Source organism: Saimiri boliviensis, chromosome 17, assembly GCF_048565385.1.
Source record: "Saimiri boliviensis isolate mSaiBol1 chromosome 17, mSaiBol1.pri, whole genome shotgun sequence".
Classification (NCBI taxonomy): domain Eukaryota; kingdom Metazoa; phylum Chordata; class Mammalia; order Primates; family Cebidae; genus Saimiri; species Saimiri boliviensis.
The window spans coordinates 10,834,893-10,848,612 of record NC_133465.1 but is presented as its reverse complement, the minus strand read 5'-3'; the positions used below and the strand labels follow the sequence as shown (position 1 = coordinate 10,848,612).

At 40.1% G+C, this 13,720-nt stretch overlaps 1 protein-coding gene across 2 annotated transcripts in view; it reads left to right on the top strand.

The window, feature by feature from the left end:
- Positions 1-10,463, top strand: part of LOC101034323 (myosin-2) — a 29,308-nt gene extending 18,845 nt beyond the window's left edge. For both annotated transcript variants that reach the window (XM_003929242.4, XM_003929243.4), the window contains exons 23-40: positions 1,747-1,989; positions 2,081-2,257; positions 2,340-2,485; positions 2,569-2,659; positions 2,743-3,132; positions 3,795-3,921; positions 4,623-4,741; positions 4,882-5,078; positions 5,812-5,995; positions 6,072-6,237; positions 6,340-6,464; positions 6,623-6,931; positions 7,019-7,222; positions 7,738-7,863; positions 7,957-8,127; positions 8,211-8,315; positions 8,432-8,527; positions 10,179-10,463. In XM_003929242.4, coding sequence (XP_003929291.1) covers positions 1,747-1,989; positions 2,081-2,257; positions 2,340-2,485; positions 2,569-2,659; positions 2,743-3,132; positions 3,795-3,921; positions 4,623-4,741; positions 4,882-5,078; positions 5,812-5,995; positions 6,072-6,237; positions 6,340-6,464; positions 6,623-6,931; positions 7,019-7,222; positions 7,738-7,863; positions 7,957-8,127; positions 8,211-8,315; positions 8,432-8,527; positions 10,179-10,331 — 3,129 coding nt within the window. In that variant the 3' untranslated portion in view covers positions 10,332-10,463. The remainder of the gene's footprint in view (positions 1-1,746; positions 1,990-2,080; positions 2,258-2,339; positions 2,486-2,568; positions 2,660-2,742; positions 3,133-3,794; positions 3,922-4,622; positions 4,742-4,881; positions 5,079-5,811; positions 5,996-6,071; positions 6,238-6,339; positions 6,465-6,622; positions 6,932-7,018; positions 7,223-7,737; positions 7,864-7,956; positions 8,128-8,210; positions 8,316-8,431; positions 8,528-10,178) is intronic.
- The last annotated feature ends 3,257 nt before the right edge of the window (positions 10,464-13,720 follow it).

Sequence of the window (13,720 nt, the reverse complement as noted above, 5' to 3'; positions counted from 1 at the left end):
CTTCCATTGCCCAATAAATTCCAAGAAACCAGAACCAGGGCAGTGAGGCAGAAATGTCCCTCATCTTCCATAGCAGACAATTTCATCAAACCACAAAATTTTTGACTTTTTTCCTTTAAATACAGTCCTTAAAATGATTTTAATATGATACAATCCCAAATAAAATATTAAGGGGAGGATATCATGGAGAGAGTAATATTTTTCTGAAACTTCCTTGAACTTCTAGGTGTCCATGGTTCTTAAATTATAATAGAACAGCTGACACGTGACAGTACTCTACATCAAATTTTACTCAATTACTGTGTGATACTGATCTGAAAACCTCAGACTCCCTCTTTCCAATCTGTCTCCACCGTCAGCGTGTCATCACATCACAACCGCATTGCTGCACCAGCAGCTAAGCTGCTCAGCCTACTTCGCAATTCTCTCTTCTTCCATCCAGGCTGCGCACTGCCCTCTCCTGAACCAATCATTTTAGAACTGCTTCCATCAACTAGAGACTATAATTTATAAGACTGTGTTTTATTTGGGATGAACTGAATTGGTCTGCTTTACTTATCACAAAGTCATATATATTTTTTTCCTGTTAAGACTGGTCTGTCAATTTTGAGCAGTGTAATAACTCTTTCTTCTAAATTACAGAAGGAAAGAGAGCCCTTCAAATCTATCCTGTATTATTTTCTGTTGATCCCAGAGATTTATACAGAATCTGTACTATACCACTGTATTTACTGTATGGCTATACCCAGCACCCTATATTCTTTGATGTATTCAAAGGATGATATAGAGGATTATTGATGAGTATATATTCCAATGTCTCTTTCATTTCCTGCCTGCCCTTATCCCCTTAATTGGAAACAGCAGGTTGCCAGGAATTTCTTGATTACTTTATATTTCAACTTGAATTTAGTACATCATAATCAGAAGCATCCTCCAGTACTACAAAAAAAAAAAAAAAAAAAAAAAAAATCAGTGGCAGCTGTTATCTTGAATTTGTCCTGCTAGAATGCTTCCCCACACCCCTCCTGCTCCTCTACACAATAAGTTGATTTCTGTAAACCAAATCTTACCCTTCTCTCAAGGCCCAAATCAAATACCAATTCTTTTTTTTTTTTTTTTTTTTTTTGAGACGGAGTTTCGCTCTTGTTACCCAGGCTGGAGTGCAATGGCGCGATCTCGGCTCACCGCAACCTCCGCCTCCTGGGCTCAGGCAATTCTCCTGCCTCAGCCTCCTAAGTAGCTGGGATTACAGGCACACGCCACCATGCCCAGCTAATTTTTTGCACCTTTAGTAGAGACGGGGTTTCACCATGTTGACCAGGATGGTCTCGATCTCTCGACCTCGTGATCCACTCGCCTCGGCCTCCCAAAGTGCTGGGATTACAGGCTTGAGCCACCGCGCCCGGCCCAAATACCAATTCTTTCATGAAACCATCTCTGATCCAATTTCTCTGATCTGTTATGTCACTAATTGCTTTCCACATTAATGGTAGCTTTTGGGAAATAGGTTTTCTAATCTACTGTAGAATACATTCTTTTAAGGGAACAGGACAGCTGATACATTTTGGCTTACCCACATGTGGAAAATGCATTGCACACAGTAGGGTGGTTTGTGAAACAAAAATTTGTGAAGGTGTAAATAAATGAACATAGGAAATTCAAAAGATCAGATGCAGAAACATACACTCTTATCATTGTAAAGTATTTCATTCTTTGTTTCCAATTTGATCTTGTTTCCAACTCAAGGAAGCTGAAGGCTTGGCTGATGCAGAGGAAAGGTGTGACCAGCTGATCAAAACCAAAATCCAGCTGGAGGCCAAAATCAAAGAGGTGACTGAGAGAGCTGAGGATGAGGAAGAGATCAATGCTGAGCTGACAGCCAAGAAGAGGAAACTGGAGGATGAATGTTCAGAGCTCAAGAAAGACATTGATGACCTTGAGCTGACACTGGCCAAGGTTGAGAAGGAGAAACATGCCACAGAGAACAAGGTATCAATCCCATTCTATAATCCTATATTGAGGTTCTGCCACCCAGCTAAGCTGCTTTATAGCAACTAAGCTGCTTTCTTCACCTTTATAGGTGAAAAACCTCACAGAAGAGATGGCAGGCCTGGATGAAACCATCGCTAAGCTGACCAAGGAGAAGAAGGCTCTCCAGGAGGCTCACCAGCAGACCCTGGATGACCTGCAGGCTGAGGAGGACAAAGTCAACACCCTGACCAAAGCTAAAATCAAGCTTGAACAGCAAGTGGATGATGTAAGTCTAGTATCATCAAGGAAATTATTTTCTTCTAAAGGAAGATGAGCATTCCTTCTGATTCGACACTATTTATATTTAGCTTGAAGGGTCCTTGGAGCAAGAAAAGAAACTTCGCATGGACCTAGAAAGGGCTAAGAGGAAACTTGAGGGTGACTTGAAGTTGGCCCAAGAGTCCATAATGGACATTGAAAATGAGAAACAACAACTTGATGAAAAGCTCAAAAAGTAAGTAAGAAAGAATTCCTTACAGATTTGCTTCCAACATTAGATATGGACTAAACTGTTGTCCTTTGCTACTTTTCTAAAAGGAAAGAGTTTGAAATCAGCAATCTGCAAAGCAAGATTGAAGATGAACAGGCACTTGGTATTCAATTGCAGAAGAAAATTAAAGAATTGCAAGTAAGTACATGATTTTCATCAGTCTGGCTCGGAGACATAGTTATGACACAAAGAAGCTGAGTTTGTATTTTCACTATTTCCAGGCCCGTATCGAGGAGCTGGAGGAGGAAATCGAGGCAGAGCGGGCCTCCCGGGCCAAAGCAGAGAAGCAGCGCTCTGACCTCTCCCGGGAGCTGGAGGAGATCAGCGAGAGGCTGGAGGAAGCCGGTGGGGCCACTTCAGCCCAGATTGAGATGAACAAGAAGCGGGAGGCTGAGTTCCAGAAAATGCGCAGGGACCTGGAAGAGGCCACCCTGCAGCATGAAGCCACGGCGGCCACCCTGAGGAAGAAGCACGCAGACAGTGTGGCCGAGCTTGGGGAGCAGATTGACAACCTGCAGAGGGTGAAGCAGAAGCTGGAGAAGGAGAAGAGTGAGATGAAGATGGAGATCGATGACCTTGCTAGTAATGTAGAAACGATCTCCAAAGCCAAGGTAGTACAAATTCCGGGACACAGTTACTGACAATAATGCATTATGGACACAACACAGCTTGCACGGGGCACTTTTTACACGTTAAGTCATTTGTTAATTGCAGTAATTCAGGGAAGTAAGCACAAAAATTAGTATTTTTATTATTTCCATTTAACAAATAAAGGAGCAGAAATGCAAAGAGGCTAAGCACTTTGACCCATCACATCATTAACAAATGACACCACCAGCTTTTGAACACAGGCCATCTGTGTTCTCTAAGTCTCCAGTCAGAGAACAAAGGTCTCCAAAAATTCCAAGTACCCAATAAGGAAAGATTCATCATACATAAAGGCAGTGAAGTATTTTGGAACATGCTTTTAGAAAATGTACAATATACAATTCTAACAAAATCTTAAAATTAGAACATAACCTTAAAATGTTTATATTAATATTGAACAGAGCTTCATGATTAGCTTCATAAAATATATGAAAAATTCTTATGTTTACATTACATATGATTTTATTTTATATATTAAGATATTGTATTTAATATATATATATATATATACATTTATATATTACGATATTATATTTTGTATTTCAGGGAGAAGTTATAGCAACTGCAAAGGTGATTATTATTAGCTTAAAAGGTCTGTTTCCTTCTTTTACTTTTTCTTATACAGGGAAACCTAGAGAAAATGTGCCGGACTCTAGAGGACCAAGTGAGTGAACTGAAATCAAAGGAAGAGGAGCAGCAGCGGCTGATCAATGACCTCACAGCGCAGAGGGGACGCCTGCAGACTGAATCTGGTAATCCTCCTCAGTTCTATGGTGCTTCAGGGTGAAGATGATGTGGTTAAGAGCAAATGATTCGGTGATGTGGGAGCCTAATAAAAGCAGCTGAGAACATGTATGATTCACTGAAGGGCTCAGATAGCTCACCTGACCTATGTGAAAGGTCATCTGGGGGCAATGCTGGAGATAAAGGTTTCAGTAGGACAGGATCAAGCTCTGTTCCAGAAAGGCCTTGAGTATTTGCCCACTGCGAGGACACTGGGATTAGGGGTTACTCCAGTATGAGTCCAGGGCTTCTGTTTCAGACCAAGTTTCTTTTCATTTATATTAAGGTCAACTAACTTCTGGAATGGGGCAATGAATAGCCGAGTCTCTCAAAAGTCCTATGGAATGAGGACTCTGTAGAATTAGAAAATTTCGCTTACTAGTCTGACAGACATCACCAGGTTTTGTACAATATCATATAATCCTGAAAGAGTTATGGAAAAGACAAAAAGAATTTAAGCTGTATTTATTCATTCCGATTGATCTGAAAGTTTCACTGTAAAAACTGAACACTTGGCATTGAGCATGAAGATGTCAATATAGAATTCAATCATCTGAGCACTCGATTTGGGAAAGTAAGATTTAAAATTTCTCTCTAACATGGGCTTCCAGCATCTTTTTTTTTTTTTTTTTTCCACTTAAAAAATGGTACCATTTCTTTTGTCCATCAGGTGAATTTTCACGCCAGCTTGATGAAAAGGAAGCTCTGGTGTCTCAGTTATCAAGGGGCAAACAAGCCTTTACTCAACAGATTGAAGAACTAAAGAGACAACTTGAAGAGGAGATAAAAGTAATTATGATTCTAAGACTGATTTTTCCCCCATGAGCTGATTCTACCTGGAGCCTGTTACACTAGTTTTCAAAAGGTTTTGAAAGATAAGAATTAATATTTAAATATCTAGTCAAATGAAGGCGTAACTGTCTCCATAGGCCAAGAACGCCCTGGCACATGCCCTGCAGTCCTCCCGCCACGACTGCGACCTGCTGCGGGAACAGTATGAGGAAGAGCAGGAATCCAAGGCTGAGCTGCAGAGGGCGCTGTCCAAGGCCAACACTGAGGTTGCCCAGTGGAGGACCAAATACGAGACGGACGCCATCCAGCGCACAGAGGAGCTGGAGGAGGCCAAGTATGTGCACAGATATGAGAGAATGAGCAGAAAACTCTGCATATTGAATCAGAAAGACATCACCTTTGAAGATTCATTGAATTAGTTCTCAAATGCTCATTCATTGGCTTCTATGTGTCAGTCACAATCAGGCCCTGAGAATAAGACATGAATAAATCAAATATGGTCCCTGCCTTACTATCCCGAAATCTAGTTAAGAAAACAAAGAAAAGCAAGTAACTACACTGATAATTAGGGGATTTATTGCTGTTTGTCAGTCACTCTGAGATCACTCCTGCTTCAGGGGCTTCTACCTGCTGTTCCCTCTGAAGTACTCTCTCCACAGATTTCCCTTTGGCTCACTCTCTGGCTTCTCTTAGCTCTTGACTCAAATATTATGTCTTCATGGAGGTCTTCACTGAATACCTAGAATAGTTACCCACTATTTACCCTATTTTATTTTGCTTCATTGCCCTTCTATCTGTAAGGTGTTATTATGGATGTTCTGACTGGCTTATTGTTTATCTGTCTCACTTGTTTATGATCTTCATGTGGCAGAGACCTTTTCTGTCTTGATCACTGCTGTGTAGCCAGTGTCTGGTTCATAAAAGGGGCTCATCAACATATGTTGAAAGAATGAAAGGTGGATGAGCAACATTCATATAAAGTTGCCAATACTCTCCAGTGTGTATGGCAATAGCTCATAATTCATATTATGGTTCACTTCTCTCTGAAAACATGTATAATCTTCAAGGAAGAAGCTGGCCCAGCGGCTGCAGGCTGCTGAGGAACATGTAGAAGCTGTGAACGCCAAATGTGCTTCCCTTGAAAAGACAAAGCAGCGGCTGCAGAATGAGGTCGAGGACCTTATGCTTGACGTGGAGAGAACAAATGCTGCCTGTGCAGCCCTTGACAAAAAGCAAAGGAACTTCGATAAGGTAATTTCTCCAGCATTCTCTGCTCTGTACTGTATTCCTTTGTCTTTACAGCAGGTAACAGGTCTTGGTTTTTCAGGTCCTGGCAGAATGGAAACAGAAATATGAAGAAACGCATGCTGAGCTTGAGGCCTCCCAGAAGGAGGCCCGTTCCCTTGGCACTGAGCTGTTCAAGATGAAGAATGCGTACGAGGAATCTTTGGATCAGCTAGAAACCCTGAAGCGGGAGAACAAAAACTTACAGCGTGAGTCCCTATCACATTCAGTAGTATTCGTAACTTGGAAGAATCTTTCTCTTACATCACACGTTTAACCTAATCCCTACCTGTCTTTTACTCAAATAACAGAGGAGATTTCTGACCTCACGGAGCAGATTGCAGAAGGAGGGAAACGTATCCATGAACTGGAGAAAATAAAGAAACAAGTGGAACAAGAAAAGTGTGAACTTCAGGCTGCTTTAGAGGAAGCAGAGGTACATGCCAAATTGTGCATGATAAACAGATTTGGAAAAGAATTAAGGACATTTGCATAGAGTGAATAAAAAGACACATAGCACAAAATTATTGGTGTGCAGAAAAACTTCAGAAAGCTTTTGGTTCCTTGTTCATGTCACCTCTTACTGTCATTAAGGCATCTCTTGAACATGAAGAGGGAAAGATCCTGCGCATCCAGCTTGAGTTGAACCAAGTCAAGTCTGAGGTCGACAGGAAAATTGCTGAAAAAGATGAGGAAATTGACCAGCTGAAGAGAAACCACATTAGAGTCGTGGAGTCGATGCAGAGCACGCTGGATGCTGAGATCAGGAGCAGGAATGATGCCATCAGGCTCAAGAAGAAGATGGAGGGAGACCTCAATGAAATGGAAATCCAGCTGAACCATGCCAACCGCATGGCTGCCGAGGCCCTGAGGAACTACAGGAACACCCAAGGCATCCTCAAGGTAAATGGATCCAAGAGATGGTCCCAGGACAATTGGGGTGCTTGTGACCCTGAGAATATGGTGTCTCAATGACGGTTTGTTCCACAGGATACCCAGATCCACCTGGATGATGCTCTCCGGAGCCAGGAAGACCTGAAGGAGCAGCTGGCCATGGTGGAGCGCAGAGCCAACCTGCTGCAGGCTGAGATTGAGGAGCTGCGGGCCACTCTGGAACAGACAGAGAGGAGCAGGAAAATTGCAGAACAGGAGCTCCTGGATGCCAGTGAACGTGTCCAGCTCCTCCACACCCAGGTGGGATTTAGTACAAAGAACTCTCCTAGAGTAAATTTTGTGTACCTGAATTTTTATAAGACAGCCAGACCTTATATGTACCAAATTTTCTTTTCAAACAATACTGAATAGGAATTCTGTATTATCGAGAAATCTTTCACTGTTTTGCTTTGAAAAATTATTGTTGATCCACTTCATATAATATTTTAAGGTTGCCCCATATTCTACTGTGTTAATACCTTTACTGGCCCTCATTATCAATATTGATATTTTATTGTGGAGAAATGGAATGTTATGAACATGTTTATTATACTTTCATCCCTGTGAATGGTCTATTGGTAAAGAGCTATTTGGTCTACTTGTAACCTCTGCAATCGAAACGCTGAATATTCTATAACATTTCTATTTTATGGAGTTGTACTATATAACACAATCCTTTAATTCTTTAATATTAAAGGACATTTTTTGATTTGCAAATTTTAATCTCAGTTTTCTTCAAGTGGTTACCAATAAATGTACAAATTCTTTTTAAACAGAACACCAGCCTGATTAACACCAAGAAGAAGCTGGAGACAGATATTTCCCAAATGCAAGGAGAGATGGAGGACATTCTCCAGGAAGCCCGCAATGCAGAAGAGAAGGCCAAGAAGGCCATCACTGATGTGAGTGGCAGGCATACTTCTCCACCGATGTAGCCATAGGATTTCCTGATATCTATAACTTTCTTGGCTTTCTTAATTTATTTTGCTAATTAGGCTGCCATGATGGCGGAGGAGCTGAAGAAGGAGCAGGACACCAGCGCCCACCTTGAGCGGATGAAGAAGAACATGGAGCAGACGGTGAAGGACCTGCAGCTCCGTCTAGATGAGGCTGAGCAGCTGGCGCTGAAGGGCGGGAAGAAGCAGATCCAGAAACTGGAGGCCAGGGTGGGTCTCCCAATACCTGTTGATTTCCATGTGCTTTCAGTGCCTTATTAGATCAAAGTTCTTAAGAGTCTACTTATTTGTAGGTACGGGAGCTGGAAGGAGAGGTTGAGAGTGAGCAAAAGCGTAATGTTGAGGCTGTCAAAGGTCTGCGAAAACATGAGAGGCGAGTGAAGGAACTCACTTATCAGGTACGGCAGTAGTTTTTAGCAGTACTGGTCAAAGTCTATGTGAAAGACTCATATGCAATGAAGCAATAGTCATGTGCTTCAGTAACTAAGGCCCTGAACTTTTTATAATCTTTCAGACAGAGGAAGATAGAAAAAATATTCTCAGGCTTCAAGATTTGGTAGATAAACTTCAGGCAAAAGTGAAATCTTATAAGAGACAAGCTGAGGAGGCTGTAAGTATTTTTAAGATGGAAGTCCTCAAATTAAGCTAATAATTACTACCTCATGTAGTAAATAAGCTGTTTGCTTTATAGAATACTGTGTGCATACTTAATGTTTGTTTTTGTACAATAATTATTATGTACCATTTGTAATATTAATAGCTTCATTTTAAAAGTAAACTTTCAATCCACCAAGAAACCCGAAAAAAAATTAAAAGCAGAAATAATACAGGCCATATTCTCTGGCCATAGTATGATGGAATTGTAAAGTGATGGCAAAATACAAAGAAAAATCCCTGGGTACTTAAATATTTAAAAAACTAACTTTCTTGAATAACTCCTGGGTTAAAGTGAAAATAAAAACATAATTACTAAATAATTATTAATTATAAGTAAAATCACAAGGAAGGTGCTACTTTTAGAAACCTAGAGACTGTAGTCAAAGCTATGCTTGGAGCCTAATTCACTGCTTTAAATGCTTTCATTTTGAACCAAAAGCAAAAATAGGCAGTCCAATAAAAAATTATGAATAATAATAAAACAGTAGAAGAAGTACTGTTAAAAATATAAATAAAAATCGGTGAATTGGAGTATACTATTTTCTACTTGATAATTTTAGTAGTATTAGTAACTTCTGGGGAATTAATCAACGTACTTACTAGTTTAATCCAGGAAAATGAAGGAGAAAATACAAACAACCCTAGAAATGAGGAACGGAATAAGCTATACACATAGAGGATCATTTTTTAATATAAAACATAAATCTATCAATAAAAATGATTTTTATTGAAAAAAATTAATGATTTTTTCTAGGAGAATATAAATTTTCAAGTTGGCTGAATTACTTCTGGAAATGGACCCAAGTCCAGAAAGGTCTTTCAAAATTTCAAGGAACAGATAATCCCCCAGCTATGTAAGCTGTTCAAGAGCATAGGAAAAGACGGAAAGCGTCCAGTTCATTTTAAGAAGCTCATATAACCCTCATACCAAAACCTGTCCAAGACAGAACAGAGGGAGAAAAACTAAAGGCAGTTTTACTCATGAAGACAGTTACAGCAAAGATAAATTACTAAGTAGTAAGAGTCTTACTGTATTAGAGGAATTGTCTTCCAGTGATTAAGCTTAATTCTTACAATGTAAAGAATACCTAATATTAGGCAATCTGTCAGTAGAATCATTATATCCAATGCAAGAGGAAAAAAGTAACCATTTTGAAATGTGCCAAAATGACATATGACAAAGTCCAATATTAACTTCAATTTTTTAAAACTTAATAAATTCATCCTTAATGTGATAAAAAATCTAACTCAAGTGAAAGTTATACAGCAAGCATTAACAACCATGACTTTAATATTCTTGCCTTCCTCTCTAAGCTTATATATTTTTTCTTATTTTACTTGTGGTACATATATACGTTTTGGTTGCCAAAATAGGGGTGTGAGCTATATATAGATATATAGATATATAGATATAGATAGATAGATAGATAGATAGATAGATAGATATGAATGACACCAAGACCCCAAATAAATCTTAAAATTACTTTCAATGATAAGCCCTAGGTGTTGCTTCTCCACAGATGCCAAGCCCTTTCTTCTCTTACGTTTGAAGAGTCTAGAAAGATGCAAGCATGAGTTCCTTACAATTTCATTTTCATTCTCAGGAGGAACAATCCAACACCAATCTAGCTAAATTCCGCAAGCTCCAGCACGAGCTGGAGGAGGCCGAGGAACGGGCTGACATTGCCGAGTCCCAGGTCAACAAACTGCGGGTGAAGAGCCGCGAGGTTCACACGAAAGTCATAAGTGAAGAGTGATCATGCACTGATGCCATGGAATGACTGAAGACAGGCACAAAATGTGACATCTTTGGTCATCTCCAGCTGTAATTATTATGTATTCTACCCTGTTGCAAAGGAAATAAAGCATAGGGTAGTTTGCAAACAATATCCTTAGACTGGTCTTGTCTTGTCTTTCTTTCCTGAAGCCACGTCAAAGTTTGAATAGTCACAGAGCTGTCAAGCAATCATGTTCAATCAGCGACTAAGAAGTATTTATGTATTCACTTTTATTTCGTGTCTACAGCAACACTTAAGGCATCACTTATCAAGAAAGACTGTTCTCATGAACAGGTATCTGGAGGCCAGTTTTCTTTCTTTCTAACCTTTCCTGATATCTGAGTGCAGTAAAATCTTAGAAAGCTCCTGCGGGCCGGGCACAGTGGCTCACACCTGTAATCCCAGCACTTTGGGAGGCCAAGGCAGGAGGATCACGAGGTCAAGAGATCCAGACCATCCTGGACAACATGGTGAAACCCCATCTCTACTAAAAATACAAAAATTAGCCAGACGTGATGGTGGGCACCTGTAGTCACAGCTGCTCAGGAGGCTATGGCAGGAGAAAAGCTTGAACCAAGGAGGCAGAGGTGGCAGTAAGCCGAGATTGTGCCACTGCACTCCAGCTTGGCGACACAGTGAGACACCAACTCAAATAAAATACAGAAAGAGAAAAAGCTCCTGCTTCCCCGACCATGAACCTTTTTCAGGATGGTACTTGCTATATTCTCACATAGGGGATTCAAACGGAATTGTATTATTATTATTATTATTATTATTTTTGAGACAGATTGTTGCTCTTGTTACCCAGGCTGGAGTGCAATGGCGCGATCTTGGCTCACCGCAACCTCCGCCTCCTGGGTTCAGGCAATTCTCCTGCCTCAGCCTCCTGAGTAGCTGGGATTACAGGCACGCGCCACCATGCCCAGCTAATTTTTTTGTTTTTTGTTTTTGAGACGGAGTTTCGCTCTTGTTACCCAGGCTGGAGTGCAATGGCGTGACCTCGGCTCACCGCAACCTCCGCCTCCTGGGTTCAGGCAATTCTCCTGCCTCAGCCTCCTGAGTAGCTGGGATTACAGGCACGTGCCACCATGCCCAGCTAATTTTTTGTATTTTTAGTAGAGATGGGGTTTCACCACATTGACCAGGATGGTCTCGATCTCTCGACCTCGTGATCCACCCGCCTCGGCCTCCCAAAGTGCTGGGATTACAGGCTTGAGCCACCGCGCCCGGCGGAATTGTATTATTAATTCTCCTTGTTGAATAACTGTTATCAAGAATGTAAATCCAAAATATTCTTAATTAGCCCATGGATATTTACATTATTCATTCCAATATGCCATATGCCCACAGTATGTGCACTGGGTAATGGGTCTGACATGACCTTGCTCTTCATGAAACAAGTTTCACAATTAAATGAAATATTATTAAATATGACTCTTCTCCCTATGAAAACTACAGTGCGTCTATCAAATCTGGAAACATAGAGAGTATTATTTTACGTGTTATAATGTAGCATCCATGAGCTATTAGCCTACATTTCCAGTCCAAAGTAGATTATTCAAATGTATATTCAACACACATGATGGTTATGAGTTTGGTACCGCAAGTAGATATTGTAGCAATCTGGATTACTCAGAGATGTTTTCCTAGAGGATCGAGATTTTTAGACTGGATGTAGCTGAGATGCATAGCCAAAAATATAACCTTCCTGCGTAGAATAAAGGAAAAGATAAATGGTAACTCCCCATCAAATAGAAAGCAAGAGTATCTTGATCTAAATGTCACTGTGTGAAAACGATGTAAATTAGACATGGTAGTTTAAGCGGTAAGTTGGGTCCACACTGTTGCACTGGCCCTAGAAAGGGTGTGAAATTGCTCTTCTCACTGAATAGGTCCCTCTTTCACTCTGTCCCTGTATCACCTGGAAATGCTGAAGTGCCTTATAACATAGCAGTAATAAACAAAAACAGTATCTTACTTTCTACTTATGGAAAAGTTTATCCAGAGCAAGACAAAAGGTTGTCTGAAAATTCCCATCAAATCCTATTGAGAGCATTATTGAAATGTTCTGTCTTCCTGAAAATCATTACCCACATTTTGCAGGTGCCTACTAAAGAAACGGACATATAAGAAAGTAAAATTATGTACCTGTGCTAACAACGCAGGCTAATAGATGGCTAGGAAGGGCCCCCTCAGACACACATCCTTGCAATATCCTTCCTGATGGCTTTAATCTACCCCAGGTAGAAGAGTGTCAAAAGCAAGTACATTGGACTGTTAAGTCAGGTGACCAGAGCCTAAACTGCTGTGTGATTTGCGGAGATTCTTTTCTATTATTTGGATCTCAGTTGCTTTCTTAGTAAAATGAGGAATATGAATTAGATGATCCCTTATGGTAATAAAACCATGTGACCTTGACAACTAGTATCTCCAGATATCTGGTTTCATAAGGCAAGCTATAGACATTAAATCAATTGAAATATAAGTACAATAATACAGAGGTGGTTGCAAAACCAGGTATATTAAGCAAATGTGGTCCCAGTCCTGGTCAGACAATGCTGACAGAGAGAGACGTAAAGCCACAAAGACAGTAAAATAAACTTTTCCAAAAATCAAAATTAAAATAAAAAACAATGTTCAGGTATTGTTTGTAAGCACAATACTAAATATGCAGCATGGACAGCTAATAGAAGAAAAATCATCAATGCTGTATATTTAGATAGAACAAAGGCCCTGTTTCCAATATGTCCTTATGTTGAGTTTCATAGAGTAAACAAGATTTCACAAGCAACCTGCACATTGAAAGAAATGAGAGAAGCAGGACATCTCTGCTTGGCAAGATAATGTAATTTCGGAGCAAGTCTGAAGTGCGAGTGGAATGATCTGACACTGAATCAGAGGCAAATGACTGAAGGAAACAAAAGAAGCTATCTTTGGCTGATCTTCATGAAGCAGTTTCAAAATTAAATTTCTACGCATCCTAGAAAAAGCACAATAAATTGCAAAAAAAAAAAAAAAAAGGAAGAAATCTTTTTTTAGAGAAAGCAACAACGTTTTTATAACACTCTGATAAAGAGCAGAAGCTTTCCTCCCTAGTATACTATCTGTAACTCTGCAGGCAGTTGAAAAGACTTCACACAGAAGACTGTGAAACAGAAGAGCAGCAGGCAACAAAGTCCAAGGATTCCAGAACTTAGCTGTCTTTGAAACAACACCTTACATTATTCCAAAGGCCAACAGCTTTAAGATTGCCAACAACTCAAATTATTTATAGGAGATTGATTCATATACTTAACCCAATGTGAGAGGAAATATTTCTAATTATATCCAAACATCTTTAATATGAGGGGAATTAGGCTTGGAGACCT